Source organism: Varanus komodoensis, unplaced genomic scaffold (genome assembly GCF_004798865.1).
Source record: "Varanus komodoensis strain SLA01 unplaced genomic scaffold, ASM479886v1 scaffold7_3, whole genome shotgun sequence".
NCBI lineage: Eukaryota > Metazoa > Chordata > Lepidosauria > Squamata > Varanidae > Varanus > Varanus komodoensis.
Genome location: NW_025336480.1, coordinates 2,841,958 through 2,864,354, shown reverse-complemented (window position 1 = coordinate 2,864,354; position 22,397 = coordinate 2,841,958). Strand labels below are relative to the sequence as shown.

General features: G+C 41.0%; 1 protein-coding gene across 1 annotated transcript in view; it reads left to right on the top strand.

The window, feature by feature from the left end:
* The first annotated feature begins 8,514 nt into the window (after nucleotides 1-8,514).
* The window catches only part of NEURL1B (neuralized E3 ubiquitin protein ligase 1B), a 57,496-nt gene continuing 43,613 nt past the window's right edge, over nucleotides 8,515-22,397 (top strand). Inside the window, exon 1 of the mRNA XM_044454452.1 lies at nucleotides 8,515-8,694. Coding sequence (XP_044310387.1) covers nucleotides 8,664-8,694 — 31 coding nt within the window. The 5' untranslated portion in view covers nucleotides 8,515-8,663. The remainder of the gene's footprint in view (nucleotides 8,695-22,397) is intronic.

Sequence of the window (22,397 nt, the reverse complement as noted above, 5' to 3'; positions counted from 1 at the left end):
CTGGAATATTTATCAGAGGATGATTTCCCCCTCTTGGCTTTGGCCCTGTTTCAGCCTGAGACTTGTACAGCAGCTGCATACCTCTAAATTTCTGTCTAGGCCACATCATTTCTTAAGCGTTCCTCCTTCTTGTTCATACCTTCTCAAACGCATTTCTTAGACAGACCTGTTGATTACTAGTCATATCATATCTACAAATAGGACAGCATGACTGCTGGATCATGAAGTGGGTGTAGCAGGTGGGGTCTCAGTAAATTTTATTGTGAGAGTTTCCATTGTAAAATGCTTGGGAACCACTGAACTAGATGCTTTACTGTGTTTTGATCTCTCTCTTCCTGTTTTGTAGCTAGCTAGGACTCTTGTAACTTTCAGTGATAGACAGCTGTGCACTCTGCTGTTTAATTTTGTTCTTCTTTTAGTTTTAGTGTCTTACTTTTCTTCTTCCCCTTTATGTTTAACAATCTGCATCACATTCATTGAGTCTAGCAATAGTGTACCCAATTCTTCAAGTTCTGATTCCTATGCAGCCAAAATAGTACAACTGTTGTACAAAAGAGGTACAACTGTTGTACAAAAGAGGTATCCGTATACCTGGGGAAGCCTTAAAAGTTTGCAGTAGAAAAAGAAAAAAAGAAAAACTTGACAGAGGAAGAAATCCTTAAATGCGAGGATGCAGCCTAATCAAGACTGAGTACGCTCAGTAGCCATGGATACTGGCTGGCTGTTGAAGGGTAAGTGGTGCATGAGAGACAAACAATAGAAGCAAGGAAAGGGGAATGGAACAGTATCCTGGAAGACTGCATGACTGGCTGGATGGCTGAAGGCCCTGAACAGGATCATGTCACACTGCTACATTTTATTGTAGATCCCACTAATTACCTATACTTATTAAGGGTGCAGTTGTTTGCATATTCAGGTATGGATAAAAAAACAATCTTGTTTGAAAATATGGAGAGCTGCTGCCAGTCAGTGTCAACAGTATTGGGTTAGGTGGACCCAAGTCCTGACTCAGTATAAGGCAGCTTCCTATGTTCTACTGAAAGATTAAATGCAGCAAAAGAACTTTCTTTCTCTTGACCACCTGCATTTAAGTTGCATATCACTTAAATGTACCTTTTGGAAGATGGTCTCTTTTTAATAATTGTGAACTGTTAAGAGATTGTGCTCTTGGTTTTATATTCAAGGAGCACTACCTCAAAAGCAGGGATAGAATAAGTATTTATAGGGACCCAAGTGAATATATAGTTCCTGTCTGACACACATTTATTAAAACTAACCTATGTAGAATAGCCCAGTTTTCCAATGGTCCATGAAAATAAAGTGCTACATCTTTTGCTCTCTCCTGAATGCATTTCTACCCCTAGTTTGCCCTTCTCTACAGAGGAAAAACAGGAAGAACATTCTTTTATGCGGGGTAGGCACAGGGAGACAGTCTAAGAAACTTTAGGACCCCCCCCCCCAAAAAAAACACCAATTGAGGATGCCTGGATTGTAGAAGATGTGCAGGTAGGATTGTAGAAGACAGTCACCTGTTTGACTCACCATCAGGTGCTACTCTCCCACTGCCTCCATCGCAAAGCACCTAGGAAAAAAAGTGCAAAAGCAATTGCACTAGTCCTGTATTTGTACAAAGTTAAGCCACCTAGAAGGATTAGGAGCTTTCAGATTTATTCCTTCATGCCTGAACACGTGGAAGAGAGAAGTGAGCCAGACAAGATCCAAATTATCTGTCAAAATAATCATAACTTTGACAATATAATGGGATTGCAGGTACAGTGGTACCTCGGCTCACGAACGCCTCAGTTCATGACCAGATCAGGTCCTGAACAGAAATTTCAGAAAAAAATTGCCTCAGTTCGCGAACTCCACGTTGGGTGACGACCATGATTGCGCCCCTCTTCCCTGCATGAGCATGATCGTGGGCATCTCCCCCCGCCAGCACAATCGCTATTGCACAATTATGGTTTGGACTGTTCTCTACTGTACTTTGTTACCTTGATGTTCTTTGGTACTTTGTTTCAAATTTTTGTGATTAAAAAAATACTTACAGAACTGATTAACCTTATTTACATTGAACCTTATGGGGAAATTTGACTTGGCTCATGACCAGTTTGGGTCGCAAACAGAGTCGTGGAATGGATTAAGTTCGTGAGCCAAGGTACCACTGTATTTTCCTTGGAGAAAGTTTGCTTCCTTTATTTCATGCCTGATTATATCCTGTATAATTATTTCATTCTTATTTGGACTATGTTTACTCCAGGCCAAAGTTAAGGATTCTGGTTATTCCCAACCTGACCAAATATGCTCTCCAGCATGACATGGTGCAGACTTCTTTCACCAAAGCAGAAATGTTAGCTGCATTGCTGTTCCTTCTGAGCTTCATTGAAATCAATGGCAGTTGTGTGGGAGCACTTCTTTGAGCCATTATTCCTTTGGAAAGACAAAAGAGACCTGCTTTTTAGAAGATGGGAACCCAGCTGCACACCAAAACCATTCTGCACTTCAAGGCCCTACTAAGCCCTGTAATTATATCTGCCCCAATTCCCTCAGAGGAGTGAATTAGCTAAAGAGAAATTTCTCTTCTGGAAAGCAACCCCTACCTGGGCTCTTTAATGAGGAGTATTTTTTCCTCTGCATTTTTCCATCAGCCTCCCTCACTCCCACACATTTTGCTTCTTGAAAGGGCACACTGTATTTCAAGTGAGCAGATTCTTGGGGTTTGGTGCTGGTTATTTTGGACAGGTTTTAGATTTGCCTTGTTACTCAGGGCAACCAGGCCAGTGGCACACACCTGCTTTAGCCTGTGATAGGAGGAAATTCTCTCCAGGGATGGGGGAGGAAGTAATAAAAGAGAGAACTACCCACTACAAGTCTTTGGAGCATGGAGCAAGAAAGCGGAAAGGTCGATGATTATTATTGACTTGTGGAATACTTCTAGGCCTGGGCAGGAAGGCATGAGGTTCCTGGAGAGTGAAAGAGTGGTATTACCAGAGAAATCTTAATTAAAAAAAAGATACATGGTTCTTGAAGAGTCATTGATTTGCTCTATAGACTAGCTTTTGATAGCTCTTGGTTTTGTGCACTGTGTCTACAATCCTTGAGCACTGTGTCCATGTAGCTTTTGGCCAAGATTGGTTTCCCCTCCTTTGGGCTTTCAATTATGTGCAGGTTTAAAAAAAACCTGAGTTGTTAACAAATATCTTCTTGCTTTGCTGTGCAGTCAAGGCCAGTATAGAGATAGATGGCCATTCCTTACACTGAATAATGTTCCAGAGTTTCCCAAGAACGTAGGCAGTGCATAGCCTGCACAACTCTATCTCCCCAGCTATCTCAAACAGCCTTCCTCAACCTGGTGGTCTTCAGACGCATTTGGACCATTCCCATCCATCAGGGCCATTGGCTGGGAATTCTGAGTGTTGCAGTCCAAATGTGTCTAGAAGGCACCAGGTTGGGGAAGGCTGATCTAAAATCCAAAGTAGGAAATAAGGAGTGATGCTTAAAGTTTGCATTTAGAAAAAGTACTTATCCAGGAGCTATGTACATGGAAGACCTAGTGGGCATCATCAGTTGTTTAACAAAAAAAAATTGGTGGTTACCATTGACCTTTCTCCTTTTGAAAAATTGTTAAGCTCATTTTATGTTAGGAAAAAAACTAGCAACCAGAATACAATCATGTATTTTCCATACTATTCTACAGTTAAGGATGTTGATCATGAAAGAGCTGTGGCAAATTTTCCATGTAGTGATGTAATTGTTTTATAAGCCAACACCTGGATCAGTTGGATTGTCATGTGATTGAGTAGACATGCTATTAAATAACATGTTGTGATGCACATATCTGTGAGCCATTGCATGGTATCAGCCGAAGATCCGTCCTGGTTTGTACTTTTTGGTGCTGTGCTATCTTTAGCATGTGCAAGTTGTGCCATGTTTTCGAGTATCTGATGCTTTATCCCTTGTATAAAAGAAGCAGCTTTGTTATGCTAATCTGATGTCTGAAGCTACTCTAATTACTAAGAGAGTAGTAAACTCTAGTACTAAAGTAGCAGTAAGCTACTAAGAGAGCTTTCTGGCTATTGGGTGGTATGAAATAAATTAATAATTTTCAAGCATTCTAGGAAGTCTATTCTCAGACATCATAACAGATGCCACGAGAACCACTTTCTTTGGTATTGTGCAATAGTTGCATATCCCGCAACTGTATTAAACTGTATGGACTTAGGCTACAGTCCCAAACAGACTTATACAAAAAGGGACTGGACAATTCATAGAGGATAAGTTTCTCAGTGGCTAGTCCTGATGCCTACATGTGGCCTCCCACATCAGAGGCACTATGCCTATCTATATCAGTTGCTGAGGAACATTGATGGGGAGATGCTTCTGCATGTATGTCCTACTGGTGGGTTTCCCAGAGACGGTTGGTTGGCCACTGTGTGTGCAGAATGCTGGACTAGATGGACCCTTGGTCCAATCTAGTTCTATTTTTGTTACAACCAAGCAAGCTCCACTGAACATAGAATTATAAACTAGAACCAAGTCATTAAAATAGCATTATGCTGCAATGAATGTGATGGGACTAGCTTCTGAGTAAACACCCACAGGATTGGGTTGCTGCAAGGCTAAACACCCTAAATAGAGAATAAGTTGCACTGAACATAATTGAACTTGATACTAAGTGCACATACAATAAGTTTGCACTGCACATTACCCAAAAGTTTGCAATATCAGGATAGATTTTCCTAGAATGTTCCTAGAATTTCTAATGAATCACCAAAAGAGAGTCTGGATTACATGACTTTCCCTGATGTGTACTTATAATTCCTAGGCAAATATTTCAGGAAGAGTTCTTGTGTTAAAGGTGGCCGGATGGGAGTACAGAATTTGTCCTAGCAGAAGAAAGGTTAGTTTACAACAAATCACCCTATTCCTCGAGGTATTTGAGCAGGAGAAGCAGCAAACTGAGTGTACATACAGAAAAGTTTGTTTTGATTTGAAAATGGTGATACACTCCACATTATGAGCAGCTGAGCATGGAGCACTTTAGGTTGGCCTGAAACTATGCATTAGGCAACTCCATGCAGAAAGAATGCCTGACTGTGGCAACTATCACATGTTTACACAAAAATGGAGACTCAACTGACAATGAACTCCTAAGAAACATTTCAGGGGAAAACATCCTTGAAATTGACCTTACTAGGAATAACACTTAAGAATGATAGGATAAAATCAGCTGAGTTGAGCAGAAAAGTAGGACCACGGATGTGCATAAACTCATGTAACTGTGTTTACCATGACAATCCTGACCATTGCAAGGTTTGTTAGTACTTTACAAATGTCTGGACTGTTTTGTCACATTATTTTACAAATGTGGCCTCTTTACAAATATATTTATTTTAACTTGTTTTATAAACTGAGGCAGAAGATTGAGCAAAATGTCTTCCCAGTATATATATATATGTGTGTGTATGTATGTACACGTACAGGTGATACTTTGAGTTTGTGGAATATTACATTATTACCATATCTTCATTTACTAAATGATTGTGTACCACAATCAGCCTTTGATATCTTCCAAACACCCAATCTTTAAGGAACAGGAATCTTTTAGCAATAATTTCCACTCCTTAACAAATCCCAACTCTTATATTCTTTATACCTGTTTGGAATAAAAGTATTCTTAGTATACTTCGTATACTGATGATTTCACAAAATTGGCCCCTTTTTAACAGGTATGGATAGGAAGCAAAGCTAATACTTTTATGGTGTTATTTTGAGTGTGCAAGCCCATTAATATATTGCTCAGGCTATAGCTGGAAATGTAATAATTGACATGTGAACAATTTTTAACATTTAAAGTACTTAAGACAGGAATACCTTGTACAGACAAGAAACTGGGATCTGCCCACTTGTTTCAAAAGTGTAAATGCCAAATCCCAAAGATTTGTACAACTAGCTCTATGCACCCTTAGGTACTCTGGACATAAATCTCAAGAAGCAACCCCTCCATGCAGAATAGCAAATCATTTCTGCAATGGAAAGGATCGGGAAATTACATTAGACTCTTCTGCTCAAGGGAAAAAATAAGTTCTAGGGATGGTATTTGATCAGTATCAAGACAAGTTCTAGTATGAAACTTCTTGACAATTTAGTAAAGACAGAATTTGAACAATTCTGAGTGTATTTGGTAAAATACAAATTTAAATATAAAATATAAATTTAAAGAGGCACATAGTTACAGATACAGCCCCATCACTGGAATTGTGTGGAGAAAGAATAAAATCATCACATTTTGACATCATAACTGCACTGAAATGAAAATGCTTTTCTGTGAGTTTAGATTTATATGCCACCATTTTGTGAGTCTAATATTTTCATTTTTCATGATGATGTTCTGCAGAGTAATCCACCTCAGTTCAGAAAGTTAAAAGGTACACCATAATCTACAATTGATAGGATGATGAATTAACACATAGCAATGTTTCCTCCCTTGTTTGATAATAGACTGACATGTACAGTAAACTGTTAATGTTTGTTCTTTTGGTTTTTTTAAATTCATGTTTGGCATCCAATAGAATAGATCTTTATGGTAGGTGTGGAAAGAAACAGGCACAGTTTGCTTATACAAACTCACACCAGCAAATTCTAGTTGAATTGGTATCTTTATTTTTTTTAAGATGGATGAGTTATATGTTTCCTAATACCATGCAGGTTTCAAAGAACAAAATAGATTTTGTATTATCCAAGTTAACATGCTTTGGAACTGCTTACAAATGGAAAGCTCCGAGCACCCCTAATTTTAAAAAGTGTGTAATTATTCTTTTCCTTCTTGATGAAATTTAAGAGGGAGGGAAAACACAGCAAGGGTAAAATGCCCCCCTCTCCTTTAAATTTCCATGAATGTGGCAGGCTGATTGCATAATCAAAGCTTGCCTGGCATAATCAACAAGCGACTTTGTCAGATTTGGCTGAACATTTTAAATTGCTGATAATTCCTGATGTGAGGTGCATTTTTAAGCATCTCAGTGTTAATCATATTACAGGCACCGGCCAAACAGAAAGCACATCTGCTGCATTAGTGTGAATAGCCCTAAGGGAAGCCATTGAGCCAGCCTTCCCCAGCTTGGATCTCCCTAGATGCCTTGGATGCAACTCCTCTCATTGTAAGCCTGCATGGTTCCATCTAGTCCAGCATTCTGCACACACAGTGGCCAACCAACCGTCTCTGGGAAACCCACCAGTAGGACATACATGCAGAAGCATCTCCCCATCAATGTGAATTATGGGAACTGCAATGTAGCACATCCCGAGGGCTCCAGATTGGGGAAGGAAATACAGAGTGATCCATTTATCTACTCTGGGGAGTCATAGAAAGGCAAGGCATAAAGGTGCTTGTTTTCGCACAGCTTCGGTATGATGTTCCCTAGTCTGCTAATGTCAGCCAAGGAGTCAAGACGGGGATCTAGCACAAGGCTACCAAGGGTATGACCTGACTTATTGCGTGGTCGGTGAGCAGATCAGGTGAGCTTAGTGACTGAGATGGGCGAGCCTTGTACAGAAGCAGCCTGCAGCCGGCATGCTTAGATACGTTTTGGAAGCAGGTGCATTTGAAAACACTTGCACCGTTTATGTTGCTCCAATACCTTTATTACTCAAACAATATCCTCTCCCTTTATGCAAACTTTCGACGTTCCCAGACGAGGCAACTTAAAAAGATGGGGGAGGGGGGTGGGAAAAGTGAGCAGATGATGTAGTCATATGAACTTTGGGAGGGGGTCCTCTTCTCTTTAGGGAATGCGAGGCTACTTTTTAAAAAATCCATATAATGAGGCTTGCCTATGCTCGATGTAGCTCGAGAGGGCTGCAACGCACTCATGAAGCGGGGCATCCACCAAGCTCCCGCCACCTCGCAAACGCCAGGCATCGTATGGCTTGCCCCAAATTTCTCGTTTTCTTTCCCCTTTGAACACGGGAGCAAGAACACCGCTGCTACTGCCTTTCTTCAGCGTCTTTCAGACGCCGTCATGCGTTCCTTGCGGGCGGGGCTCGCGATGCATTTTTCCAAGCCTGAGTTGGACCCCCTCCCCAGCCTACCTACAAATAAATAACTAGTGCTGGGGCGGAGCCCTGGATTCAAATACAAACGGCAGGGCTTAGCTTTGACCCTGCCCGCAGCTCTGAGGCGCTCCCCGAAAGCGGCGGCACACCTTCTCCCTCTTCCGCCGCCTCCAAGCCGGCCGCATTGTGACGCCAGAAGCGCCGCCCCTTCTTCCCGCTTCAGCGCGGCAGCCCCCGGCCATGCCGCCCTACGTATGCCACTCAGGCAGGCGGGCAGTTGCCAACTTTCAAACAATGCGTGCGCGGCCGGCTCCGCCCCGGCTGGGCGGGGAGAAGGGCTGGGCTCCGAGCCTCCGCCAGCCCTTTGGAGGCGGCTCCGGCCGCGGCGAGCTCGGGGCGCTGCTGCTGGCTGGCGTGGCTGGTTCAGTGCTCCTCCGGGTTGAGCGCGGGGAAACGCCGAGCCAAGCCCGGGCGGCAGGAGCTGCCGGCCCTCTCCCCGCCTCGCTGTGTCCGTCAATGGCCCTGCTTCAGAGCGCTGCGCAGCTCCGCGCCCCGGCAGCCTCGTGCCTCGAACCTCTCTGCGCGGCGTGACGGACGGAGGGGGAGTGATGGGCAACACGGTGCACAAGACCTTGGCAGGTAAGCGGGCGGGGGGCTGCTCGGCCAAGGCCGCCGCCGCCGCCGCCAGCTCCTGCCGAGGTCTCGCTGGAGCGGGCTCTAAGGAAGCAGCTGCAGCTGCCCTCGTAAATCTGAGGAGGAGGAGGAGCCCTTTTCCTAAGCCGCTAGACAAGGGCGACCCACTGGTCTCGTCTCTGCTCGGGCATCAGTGCGGAGCTCTTAACGTGTTTTGTGTGCGTGCGCGCGCGCGCGCGCGCGCGCGGTTGGTTTGCTGCACCTCCTTGCAAACCGCTGTCTCTGAGCCCCAGCAAATGGCTCTTGCATTGGTTTTTTAGTCTAGTTGGCCAGGCCGCTTTGCAGATTTCCTTTGCAAGTGCAAAACCCGATCCTCTTTCTTTCTCCCTGTAATCCCCCATCTTCGTGTTCTCCACGTGCTGCTTTCTGTCAGTCGCAATTTCGCCTGCTCCGCGGCTCTCTCTTCCACACCAGTCTACCTTCCTCTCTCATTGTCACAAGCGGGCAAATCGAGATGGTATGACTGAAAATGGTATTTACAGAAATCTGACTTTACTGAGGATAACTTATTTATTTCGTCCTGTGCTATTTTAAGCTTGTTACAAGAAAGACCTGTTTCAGTAAAGACTGATTTTTGTACCTTAAAATTTTGAAGGTTACTTCCCAGCAGGATGATCTCTAGCAACAGTCTATTTCTCTGTAATTTGTGATTCTACAGTAGATCCTGGGCTGTTGCCTATTTTTCCGCACTGGTTGCGTGTTCAGGTGACTCTCGCAACCCAGCCTCCTTTAAACTTAGAATTTAAGCTATGGTTAAGCGTGGAATCGACCGTACAGCCTTAGAAAGGGGGAGTGGCCATAGTGCGATCGTCGTGAACCTGTTTTGCATGCCTAAGCAACCGGGTTCTGCCCCCAGTATTTTTAATTAAAATCTTACTGGCTTCAGTAAGGTGACTTCATATGCTTGTAAGGAAGAACAAGCTGCTTTCTCTGAGTTCGCATACATTTTGGCTTGAAGAGAACCATCAGGAACTTTGATAAAGAGTTAAATATCTGTATCCTCACGTTGTATCCCCCTCGTCACAGTCTTGTGTGTAAAAGAGTATTAAACACGGGATGGTTTTAAGAAACTGTGATTTTCAGTGCTGTTTCATGGAAGTGAGATCCTGTGCAAATTGGTGGGACTCCTTCTAAATAAAATACAATTGGAAATGGGTGGAAAAGGGCTTAAATAGAGGGGCTGGGTATGTAGAGGGGGAAAGAGTTGTCTTTTTTAATGAATGTGTTTGGCAGATTAGACGTGTGAGGGAGGCAGATGCTGGAACTGGTGGCTTTTGTTCCCTAGCCAAATGGCATGCTGGCAGCAAAAATTGTCAATTTCAGAGAGAGAGCAGTTTTCTTGGGCATGGTTGTTTTGTTCCTTTCTTAAAGCTTGTTTTAAGTAGAATATGCTTCTAAAAGGGTCTGTTCAATTCACCCCCCATAAGAATGGGGTGTGTCTTCATCCCTGGCAAACACAATTAAAAAAAAGCAAAAATAGTATTTTTGGCTGAAAAAGCCATTTGTTTATGCAACTGTATTGGAGACACTAACCTTATTGTGAAGTGTGTGTGTGTGTGTGAGGGGGAGAGAGAGAGAGAGAGAGAGAGAGAGTAGTGACCCTTTATTTTTGAAGACTTTGTATGTAGATACCACTTAGCAACTCAAAAGGGAAATAAAAAGAGAAAGCACATCCAAAAATCTGTTTGTTGCAGTTCGGTTTGATTTAAAACAAGGGCTTCCACCTTCCTGCTTGCCTGCCTCCTCCACAACCAGTATTGTTCTGACATAACGGAAACTAAATCCTCTTTATTTGCTTGCAAGTTTGTAACTGAGATGCCTCCATTCATTTCTGTCAATGAGTCAGTGGGCAGTTGGTTGATGAAGAATTAACAGTATTGAATTACTGCCTTAAACTTATGTGAGCTTGTGTCTTCAGCTGCCTGCCTCCCACCCTTCTCTTTTTTTCTTTTCCTTCTACTTCTAGCAATCATTTTATGTCACATTTAATATACTTTATTATGCTACTGAAGCTACAGGGACCCTCCCAAACTGCAGTTGTCCCATAGCACAGTTATGAAGCTCCTTTACTACATGAGGGGACCATAAGACTCCAAACCTGAACTTCTCTTGCAAAGCTTGACAAACTTTTTAATTTGGGCTGGGTTTTGGGACTTGGGACTTAAGAAATGCTATCATGCTTAATTTAACATGATTTTCACTTAACATTTTATTTTTTCTCCATTATTTCTGTGTTATTTTAAAGATGGGAATTCACTTTCGTAATAATTTATTTAGGCAACAATCCTACGCATGTTCTATACACGTTCAGACAGAAAAATATCCTATACTGTCAGCATGGGGAATGATGAAGACTATTTTCTGCTTAAATATGGAAAGTGTTCTGTCATTAATTTAATTTGGTATTAACAGAAGTAATTCATACACTAACTGTTTTGCTGAAAGATGTATAGACCCTTGGAACCAGCTCATTAAGGTGCTCAAAACATTGAAGTAAGAAGGAGACGTTATCTGAAAACTTCACCTGTAGCATAGTCAAGGCTATGGTTTTCCCAATTGCAATGTATGGCTGTGAAAGCTGGACCATAAGGAAGGCTGAGTGCCAAAGGATTGAGGCCTTTGAATTGTGGTGCTGGAGGAGACTCCTGTGAGTCCCTTGGACCACAAGGCAATCAAACCGGTTAGTCCTAGAGGAGATCAACCCTGATTGCTCTTCAGAAGGCCAGATCCTGAAGATGAAACTCAAATACTTTGGCCACCTAATGAGAAGGAAGGACTCCCTGGAGAAGAGCCTAATGCTGGGAACAATAGATGGCAAAAGAAGAAGGGGACGGCAGAGAATGAGGTGGCTAGATGGAGTCACAGAAGCAGTTGGTGTGAGCTTAAGTGGACTCCAGGGGATGGTGGAGAACAGGAAGGCCTGGAGGAATGTTGTCCATGGGGTTGTGCTGGGTCAGACAAGACTTTGCGACTAACAACAACAATCATGGTATCACTGCATATGAATAATAGATGTAAAACTTGAGCTAGTCCCACTTTCTTTCAGCTCAGCATATTTCATAGCGGTGTGAAGATAGAACAGGGCGGAACAATTCATGCTGCCTTGAACTTCTTGGAGGAAGGACAGGATATAACTATATGTTAAAAATCATGCAGACAAAGTTACCCATCTTTGCTGTCTAGAAGATCAACACTGATTATTGACTTCTGCTTACCATACAGAGTTGCCCACCTTCTAGAAATAGGCTTAAGGATAACTTAAAGCACTCTAGCCTTGCGGTGAGGGGGGATGGATAAAGGCCACCTCTTTGCATAGGTAGGCATATCCATTGAAAACAGAGAATGTTCAAATAATTTTTCATAAGCTTGGACTGAAATTGTTACTGAGCTCCAGGAGGAAGAATATATCTACTAAGGAAGAATATATCTACTAATCTTGGAAAAGTGGTGGTCAGAGAGGAGTGAAAGAGTTCAACTCTACATCATCATCTAATGGGGAAAGTAGTGAAAAACTCATTTATGCAATGTACAAAGGTTAAGGGCTTATTACTGCTACTTAGTCATTTTGCTAGGCTTAGCTGCTTATCTTTACCAAGGCAGCTTTTGAGGGGAGCAAACTACACAAACCTTAATGCTAATAGCTAGGAGTTTGACATCATTGACTCATGAAGTACCCATGTTCTTATCTAAGACAGAGCCTTCTCACACTCCCATATTTTACAATGTATAGTTGAATTGCACAGGGAAGCTTTTGCAATTATAACAACCTATTACTTGCACACATGGGTACTAATTTGGATTCCATTCTGTATTTGATTGCTCAACTGCAATGCACACAACAATGAACACATGCCTTCCTTGAAAATACCAATTTATATTTGGTATGTCTTTCTGTTTTTTCACCAAATGAATAATCAGTGGAAGCTTACAGCAAATTGTTTTTATTTAGACACAAACAGTTTAGATATGAACAATTCCTAGTAGTAAACATGCATTTTGCTGTGGGGAAGCTGTACAGTTTTTGATATTGTTAGACTCTGATTCTACTTGGAATTGTAGGTTGCTAGAACCACTGTTAGAAATACTATGTTTTTCAAATTATCTCTGTTCTAGCCAAGAGTAAGTGATGGAGAACAGAATATATTACTTCAAAGATTTAAAAGCAGAAAATAGGAGCTTATTGTAGAGCTTGAAATAAAATATATACAAAATGGTGTTTGCATTACAAACTTTATCTGGAAATGCTGGATCATTCCTGTAATATGTTGCACAAGTGATGTTCCTCATTATAAATGGTCATTTTAGATCATGGCATGTCTTTACATTTTTCCATAACAGTTGCTGGAGAACTTAAAATTCTTCTGTGCATATTTAAATTCTTGGGCCAATTCCCATTTGAAAATTCCATGGGTGCTTAGAATGATTGCATGACTACCCTAGTATGTTTCTTTGAGAGCCTTTCATCTTCTTGGAAACCTGAATTGCAACAGCGGATGCTCTTTTGCATTTAGGGAAAGGTTTTTTTCTTGCCCTGTTGGTGAAACAGCAACAGTTTGGAAAAGGTAGGACAAACCAGTCTAACATTTATATTCTACATGCCAGGCTTATTGCTGTTTTCTTGAATCCAACATTCAAAGGTAGTTTGAAGAGTAATTTTATTTTGCTTCCATGTAGAGACAACCCAGGCACTAACCCTCTATTACATTATGTAAACTCAAATAATCAACATGTCTACATATTTCTTAGATGTTACTTTAGTTTTTAGTGGAAACTATTGGGGCAAACAGAAGGTTACAAAATACTCTTCATATTGTTTTCTGAAATATTTAGGGAAAAATGCCATAAAGTCCTATAAGCACCAGTATTCCCCCGTTAGCATGCTGGTCATTGTAGGGCTTTATTTTTGTCTAAGCATGCATAGGACTGTGCACTTAAACAGGAGTGCCATACTCACTTTAACAGGGTATAGGTTAATGGCTCTTTGGAGTAGATGTGTACAGGATTGCACCATAAACCTGCAGTCCTATACTCACTTATCTGTGTGTAAGTCCCAGGGAAAAAGTATTTCTCAATAGATATGCAGAGGATAGTAGATTGTTGTGTTGTTGAGCATTTAGCTAAAGCTAGGGAGAATCTTGGATTTGACAGGTGCTTGACCAGCATTTTGGTAGTTGAAGATAAAGACAATCGACATATGCATGAAAGCACCTTAATAGAATGGGTAATATAGCAGAACTAATGATACCGGGGGGGGGGGGGAGAGATAAGAGATATTTGAACAAGAGCATTAAATGGGAATTAAAATGTCACTCTTTGAATTCCATCCCCAAAAATGTTCCCCTGAGGTCTGCCTTGAGCCAGCTGAGGCTTCAGATAAACTATGTTTTTTTTTGTTGACTGTAGGTCAGAACTCATGTGCTCCCCACTCCTTTACTATGGTTAGTGGGAAAATATTGAAAACTTTCCTTCTGGATGCCAGATGGGGAGAGGAATGAGGGAGCATGCAAGTCCAAGGCGTATTGCATCTTGTTCCTGTTACAGTATGACACTATGATACCTGGGCAGGCTGTGTTATCCTTTCAGCTTCAGACAAAACTCTGTTCTCCTGTGCCTTTTCATTTTTTAATAGTTCCTATGCTGCTTAAATTGGTTGTTTTTCCATTGCTTTGATGTACTGCTTGACCATGATACATTTTTATTGTTGTATTTACGGTGTAAGTGTTCTGAGAATGTATTTATTGAAAGGGCAGTCTCTGTTAGCAAAATGAATTAAAATAAAATTTATACATTATATATTAGTTTTGTGAATTATAGAATGTGTGTGAGGAATATAGTGGAAACCATGGGGCTAGAATCTTGTTCTTTTGGAGGAGGGGGGAGAATATACTATCAGTATATCTGTACCCCAGACCCGAATGATTTAACAATGATTCTCTTTCACCAGGGAATGCTAGGAATTGTTACATTATAATTTATGCCACATGTTTGGGCTCAGCTGTTCCACAATGTAGTAACTGTCAGATCATACCGGATAGTATAGGCTTTAGTTTCTTGGTCCTCTACATCATGCAGCTAATAAACTAGGTTTGCAGCACTGCAATAAATTAGTAAGGCTTGTTCTGACTTGAAAAAGTGGCTCAGAGCAAAGTCAGTGATGCTGACATAAACAACATGCCAGGATATAATTTTGCGTCACTTCAGTGGCTTAGTGGGTAATGATACGCCTTTATGGCTTGAAGCTAATTTTCCCTTATCTAAATTAGCTGATAGTTTGCTCTTCATTCACATTGGATCGTGTCTCACTCTGGTTTGTGGATCCCCTTTGACATTCATTTCACCTTTTCTCCCCGCTTCATCAATTATTCCTTGGATCCCTAATTATTGCCTTTCTTCTCTGTTCTGCCATTTATATGTGATACATAACTGTGGTTCAGGACCAGACAAAAGAATATCAATGTGTGTGTAGGTGTGAAATCTTCCTCAGAGGAGTTTGCTTCTGAAGCAGCAGCAAGAGTCCAGACATTTCTCTCGGTGGTTAGGCTTCCTAATGGCCATATTAGGTCATGTACGTAGCACATGTTAGGACATCAAAACGGGATTCAGTAATTAAGATTTTTCCAGTTTATTTTTTTGAAAGTTCTAAAATCACTGTTCTTTTCCTTTTTGCAAATCAACTCAGAAGCTAAATGAAGTGATACTGTGTTATACTAAGGAATATGAAATGGAATCTGTCTTCCCTCATGCCATAGCTAATGTGCTGTTTATGCATACCTTTCCCCCACCATCTGTTTTTCCTGTCACAAATCCACACTGCATCGACAATCTTCCTCCATCCCTGACCCCATTCTCCGTTGCCCTTCGTGGCATTTATCCTGAGCATGACTCCTCCGCCCTACCCTGGATCTACTGAAATGCGGTCCTTTCTCCTTAACAATAGTTCTCATTTCAGACTTCTTCAGTCAGACCATTTGTTCTTCTTCTCTCCTTTTTAGGAGACTTAACAGTGTGCCCTGGATTTCCAGAAGTTGCTGAAAGACCTGCCAGTTTGCCTGGGATTAGCTAAAAGAGATTTTTGAGCAGTCCCTAAATTGGACCACCTTGAATTGGGAGGCCAGCCGTGTATAAACAAAGTACACACACACTTGAGTCTTGTCTTGGATAGTTTAAAAATCACAGGAAGGGAGGGACAGAAAGCAGTGAACAAAGGATAGATGGCAGGCACGCAGGCATAATCTGAGCAGCTGGCCCAAGCACACATGGAAAAGGAGACCAGTTGGCCTTTCAGCTAATGTCTGGACCTAAGATTTTGTTTTATGATGAAACATTCAGTAGGGTGAGCAGTGCAGACTAATGGGTACAAGAGCATATTTGCTTTCTTTTGTTTGGTGAAGTTGTGAGTTCACTGAGGAGAAATGGGGTTGGGGAGAGATGGAGACACACAGACTGGTGGATTCAGCTTGCAGCCATTATTAAAACCTGGATGGGACTTAAGCATTCACTGTGCACGTGGAAAATAAAAGCAACAAATTACACGCAGGCACACATATCTGTTGCATTTGTTTGTGATATGCAGTATGTATTTTTGTGCTCTGGTATGTGAACCCAAGTACAAAATGTGGTGTGAAGGCTGCCCTGTAATCTTGCATAAATTGATTGCTTTAATACAGTCACATAGTCATAAGTTAAACAGACTTCACTTGCATGTTGCATTGATATGGGAAACAGCAGTGATAACATTGTATTGCTACTGCTCCATGCAAATTAATGCAGCTGCTATTTATTCTTAAGATAAGTTCATACAGTTCATATATCATATGTAAGCAGGTTAGTCACGAGCAAATCAATAATTCATTCACTGGGTGCTGAAGAACTCAGACTTTGCTGTTGTCATTTAGCATTGTTCAGGCCAGTATGATCATCCACATGCAGTCAGGCAGATTCATGTCTGCATTTTCACAGTTACCCTCCCATTAATGCAAGAATCCCTAAACTTTTTGAGTTGGTGAGCACATTTGGCATTTTTAGAGAGTTTTGTTGTCACTCTCATAACATGGCTGCCATAGTGAACGTGGCTGGTTACCAGAAAGCTGATTTCCCAGAAGGCACACTGGGACTAAAAAATTAACTAGGCCAGGGACTTAAATGCAGAGGACTTAAATCCATGCTGGGATTAAATCCAGGGACCTAAATCCATGCTGCAAAACAGACCAACTTTTTGAACCAAAATAAACATGGTGCTTGAGGGCAGTGCTTTGCTTTGCAACAGGGCAACCTCCCAGTTGAAAACATGTTCTAATTCTTTAAAATCTGAAATAAAAAAAGCAGGAGCGGTAGAGAGCGTGATAGGCACCAAGTGCACACCTGTACTCTTGGTCACCCTGTTGGAGATGCCACATTCATACAGTAAGTGCAATCTCCCAGTGCTTTCCTATTAGTAGATGCTTTTGCATGGCTTCTAGTCATTTCAGATGAAAATTTCACATGGAAACTTTCTGATTGTGCCCCATGGGTGAGATTTGATTGTGCCCCATGATTGAGATTTGTTTGTCCCCCATTCTGCAAGCCCACAATAGTATCCCAAATCTAATGCTGTGCACTTCCAAGAGCATAACTGAGTCAAAAGTCCTTTTCGCACCATGTTTGCCCTTTTCAATTAATTTAACTTAATTTCAGTTTTAGTATATATACTTGATTTCATCTCCTAACAGGTTACCATTTCTCTCTTTAGATTCACTTTTAGTAGAATCTAAATAATTGCAAAGCATTGGATTTTTCATCCACATTATTCTGTTGCTGGAATGCCCATTATTACATTGACCTCTGGGTGCCCAGTAACACAGAAAAAGTTAAGGTTCCTAAATTTTCTGCTTACAAATGTAAAAATGTGACTGATGATAATGATTCATATGCAAGTTATATAACATCCTGGTTCATATCTTTAAAAAAAACTTTCTGCAAATCAGTTCCTCCCTTGCTCTGTTTAAAGATGTAAATGAACACCTTTCTGTTTGGCAACAATCATAAATAAAAGTAGTTCTTTGTGGGCCTTTCATTGGGAGGGTCTATGGCTCAGTGGTAGAGCATCTGCTTTTCATGTGGCAGGTATGATTTTCACTCTTTGGCATATCTGAATGCTGTTGCTGTTATGTGCCATCAAGTTGTCTCTGACATATGGAGACTCCATGAATGGAAGCCTTCCAAAATGTTCTGTCCACAATGGCCCTGCTCAGTTTTTCTAAATTGCAAGAGGGTGGCTTTCTTTATGGACTCAGTCCATCTCATATTTGATCTTCCTTGACTTCTGCCTTCAGCTTTCCCTAGCATTCTTTCTCTTCTCCAGTGAGCCTTGCCTTCTCATGATGGGTCTGAAATATGACAGCCTCCATTTTATCATTTTTGCTTCTCATAAGATCTCTGGCTTGCATATCTAGATAGGGCTAGAAAAAAATGCCTGGCTGAAATCTTTGAGTACCACTGCCAGTCAGTGATATCACTGTTGAACTACGTATTCTGATTCTGTATGCTGCAGCGGCTGGAGTTCCTGTATCATATATTTGCCTTAAAAGAGAACTTCCATCCTGTACTCTTCCCTCTTTCCCTTATTTCATTCTTTTCCAACCTGAGAGTATCCAAATAGCTCCAGCATGCATCTGAAGATCACCAGTTTGGGAAAAGCTACTGTACTTAGTTTTTCAGAATGCCATTTTATAACTAGAATAAGAGGTTGGGTGGGTGGGATGGTGACACATGCGTATGATCAGTATGCCCGATATGATCTCAGAAGAAAGCAGGAGTTTATTTCACGGGAGACAACAAGCAGGAAGAAGGGACTATTAAATTACCACTTGCCATAGTTTACCACCTTGTCATTCTAAAATTATTGGGCCACCTTATACTGTGCCATGGTCTCTGTTGGGTAATGACACAACTGCTTTTTATTTTTTATTTTATTACTTTACTTTTAAGAGACTTTTGACCTCTGAGGGACATTTGCATCTTTTGAGGGAGTCATAACCAGCTCCTTGAACCATTCATGGTTGTATGGAAGACAAGATTCCATCTGGGCAGCTTTCTCATCAGGTCACACTTACTGAAATTTCTCTTACAAGTGTAGAAGATTAAAAAACCTTGTTGTTGTTGTTTGCTTCTGGTTCCCCCAAAAGATGCATGTAACTCAGGCACAAAAAATCTTGGAAAGGCAGGGAGAATGAAATCAGATTTAAAGAGTCTTAGTGCTACCCAATTCTCCTTCTTTCCTGGTTTCCTCCTTGTAGAACAACCATGCATATTAACTTTCCTTTAATTCAATCTATCCTTGTAGCTTCTTCCTTTTATTCTCTGAACCACCAGTTTACTTACTCCCTGTTTTGTAACAACTAAGATCAACCCAAACATGTTAACTTATTTTTCTCGATTACTTGAATTTTGTTCCAGCTGCAATGGGGGGCATGAAGTCATAGCAATGATTTTTAATTCAGGTTTAACTGTTAGTGACATTTTTCTGGGTTGGTTCCACTTCAGGCAAAAAAGGTTGAGGAACTGGTTCAGCATGCTTAACCTATCCAATTCATTTCCAGTCAATAAGAATTCATTTAAAATAAAGTATTGATAATCACTTGCACAGTAGAATGGGGCAGTCTAAAGGGTCTAAAATTGTTGCAGCTGTGTGTTAGCAATAACTATTCTGAAGTTTGAATGAAACAGTAAAATAATTTTTAAGAACCTAACAAATGGTTATTTTATTTGGACTGTTTAAGCTTAAGTGTTCAGGGACATATGGACTTGACATAAGTGCAGCCAAATTAAGTTCATATTATATTCATTAGACAAACCCCTGGTCATACAGGGGAATCAGGTCTTTAATCCAATCCCAGCCTGGTGCTTCTCAGGTCCAACCTTGAAGAGGGCAGCATATAGAACCCTGTATATATCCAAACATGGTTTTATTCTGTGTGCTCATTCTGTTTTGGGTTTTTTGTTTTTACCTGTTGTAGCCTGTGCATGCACAATATCAAGGGATTGGCTATATGCTTATTCTAACTTGGTCTTTTCCCTTCCCCCTCCAAAAGAAATCTGCACTTGTTCAAAAACAAATGTTGAGATTATGGCTAAGGTTCTGTTGGAACTTGTGTGTGTGTGTGTGGGGGGGGTCAATTCTGGTTTTGGCTCAGATTTAGTTTGACTTTCTGGGTGACATTTTCCCCTTTTCTAAAGCCATGCTAACTCAGTGGGGCTGCTGCTGTTGCTTTTGCTGAGAGTAGGTGACATCAGGTTCAGATGTTGAATAAAATCAGAGATTTTTACTTAACCCCCACCCCACTCAAATCTCTGACAATTACCCTTGACAGTTCCCCTGATGATTTCATTTTACACTTGTCTGAAGCAACAGCTTCTTTGGCTTGGTCTTTAAATTTACTCAGTTAATTACTCCTTTTTCTGCTTCCTTCTTCTGGGATTAGGCGATTGTGGTTCAAATTTCTTTTCTGTAGGCCCTAGAGTCTTCAAATAGTTGTCCTCTGGTTTTCTGTAAGAAGATCTATCTCATTTTATAATGTACTGGAAAGCAAGAATTTCATCCCCTAGTGACTTGTCTCTGTCTTATGAGATCACAGCCATTTTGTCATAGAACTCAGAATGATGTCATGGGCCGAATTGAGTGGAGTACTCACAAGAAATGCAAACGCCAGAACATCACTGAAAGCAATCCTACTATAATCCCCAGGCAGAACATTTTCCATTGTGTCTCTGTTTTATGGAAAGTAAAGTTGGTTTACTACTTCTGTCCCTGAGAATCTGTTAAATGTTAAAAGCTGCTTACCGTGGTTGACAAGCTGGAGATTAATGGAAAAATACCCAACATTTAAACTGGGAAGAAGGGCACTATGAAGCAATTCTGCTTGTGTTTATATTCTTTCTCTCATATTTAAGCAGTGTGGCTATAAGCCTGTGCACTTTTATTTGATTTATGTGTGTTTCATAGGGAACACCCAAAGTTTAATCTTAATTAGTTCTTCAACATAAAGGGGAATTAATAGAGAGTTAAACTTGATTTTCCATGCAGACTTTTAAAGGGGCACTCTCATGCACCATAGATTGCTCTCATTTTGGTGAGAACCGGGAGTTTTGGGCTTAGTAGAATAATACAGTACAAGATTGTGATCATGCAGAGACATGAATAGTGAATATTTGGCATAAACAAGGGGGAGTTTATTTTAAATCTCCCTGTAGGAGCTGTTAAAGTGTTAGCATTTTACTGTTGATGGCATTCAGAAACATAAAAATATGGGTGTGTGTGTGAAAAATCATATATTTTCTTTAACCACCCTAATTGTGGATGCATCAGAATAGCTAAAGGATGCTAAGGAGTGTTGCAGTTTAAGCAATTTTGTACATGCAGCTTGGGTGACAAGAGGAATATAGTGCTGCCTTAATTTCTGAATATCATTATATGCATAAAATCTTAATCAAAAGTTTCAGCTGCATAATGCCCAGTGTAGTGCCTTGCATGCTAGTTTGGGCTGACTTAACAGTTGGCTTAACATTACTGATTTCTTAACCTGAGGCTGGATACAAGCCACAGGAATTAACGCCTCATTCTCTCCATCTCTGGCATGAATGCTACCTCTTCTGTATGTTATAACCAGTTACTTGTGAGCCTTAGCCAGCATAGCCAATGGTGAAGGATCATGGAAGTTATAGGCCAAAATGCCTGGAATGCTATAATTCCCCACTCCTGAGTAAAGGATTATATTGGCACCAATGTCAACTGTGTTCTATGCAAAGTAGACTCCTCCTTAACCTGAATCTCAAACCATGGTTAGTGTTAAAGTTGCGAGTGTTACCCGTGGTTAATTGAAGCATCTTTAAGGCTGGCAAGGGAGGAAAAAGCAACCTTACTGCTGTGTTCTTTCTTTCCTTCCAGGGCACCAAGATTGGTTTCTTGTTCCTATTACCCAAGCACATGTTTTTTCCCTATGACTAGATGAGTTGCCTATTTTGTCTTAATGACATTTCAGCATTTTATTTAGTAGCAGAATGTTTCCACAGAAGATTTGGAGTCTTGTGATGTTTATTTTTCTTCAGTGGAAGGCAGCATTAGTTCAGTAAATCCTAACCAGGTAATCCCCAATTGAATGTTGGCTTATTGGCAATTTCCTTTGACAAATACATTTCCTCCAGCTTGCTCATTGCAGCTTTTAAGTAACATTTTTGTTGTGGTTTTGTGTGAACTGGTTCATTTATTAGTTAACCAATCTGAGATAACTCAGGAATTGTGCATCGTTTGTTGTTAAGGTTAACCCAGAGTTTCTGGTTTTGCACATCACAAAAAATTTGTTAATTGAAATCAGAAACAACAAGCATGGGAAAAAGTGCTCTTGTAGCTTTGCAACCCAGAAACCGCAGTGTGACATGAGAACTGGGTTACGGTGTCTTCTGTCCCTTGACTTAAAAATGTCTGGACATCTGGGCATTCATTACCCTTTTCCCCATATAGTCTTCATTGTCCTGTGCTGATTCATCCTTGTGCATGGCTTAATGCTGTAGAGGAGAGAATTTTCCAAAGAAAAGTGAGTTTAATCTAGAAATCTGCTTTTGAACTGTCCATCTGTCTCAGCTTTGCCTAGTTCAACATTTTCTGATCTGGTGCC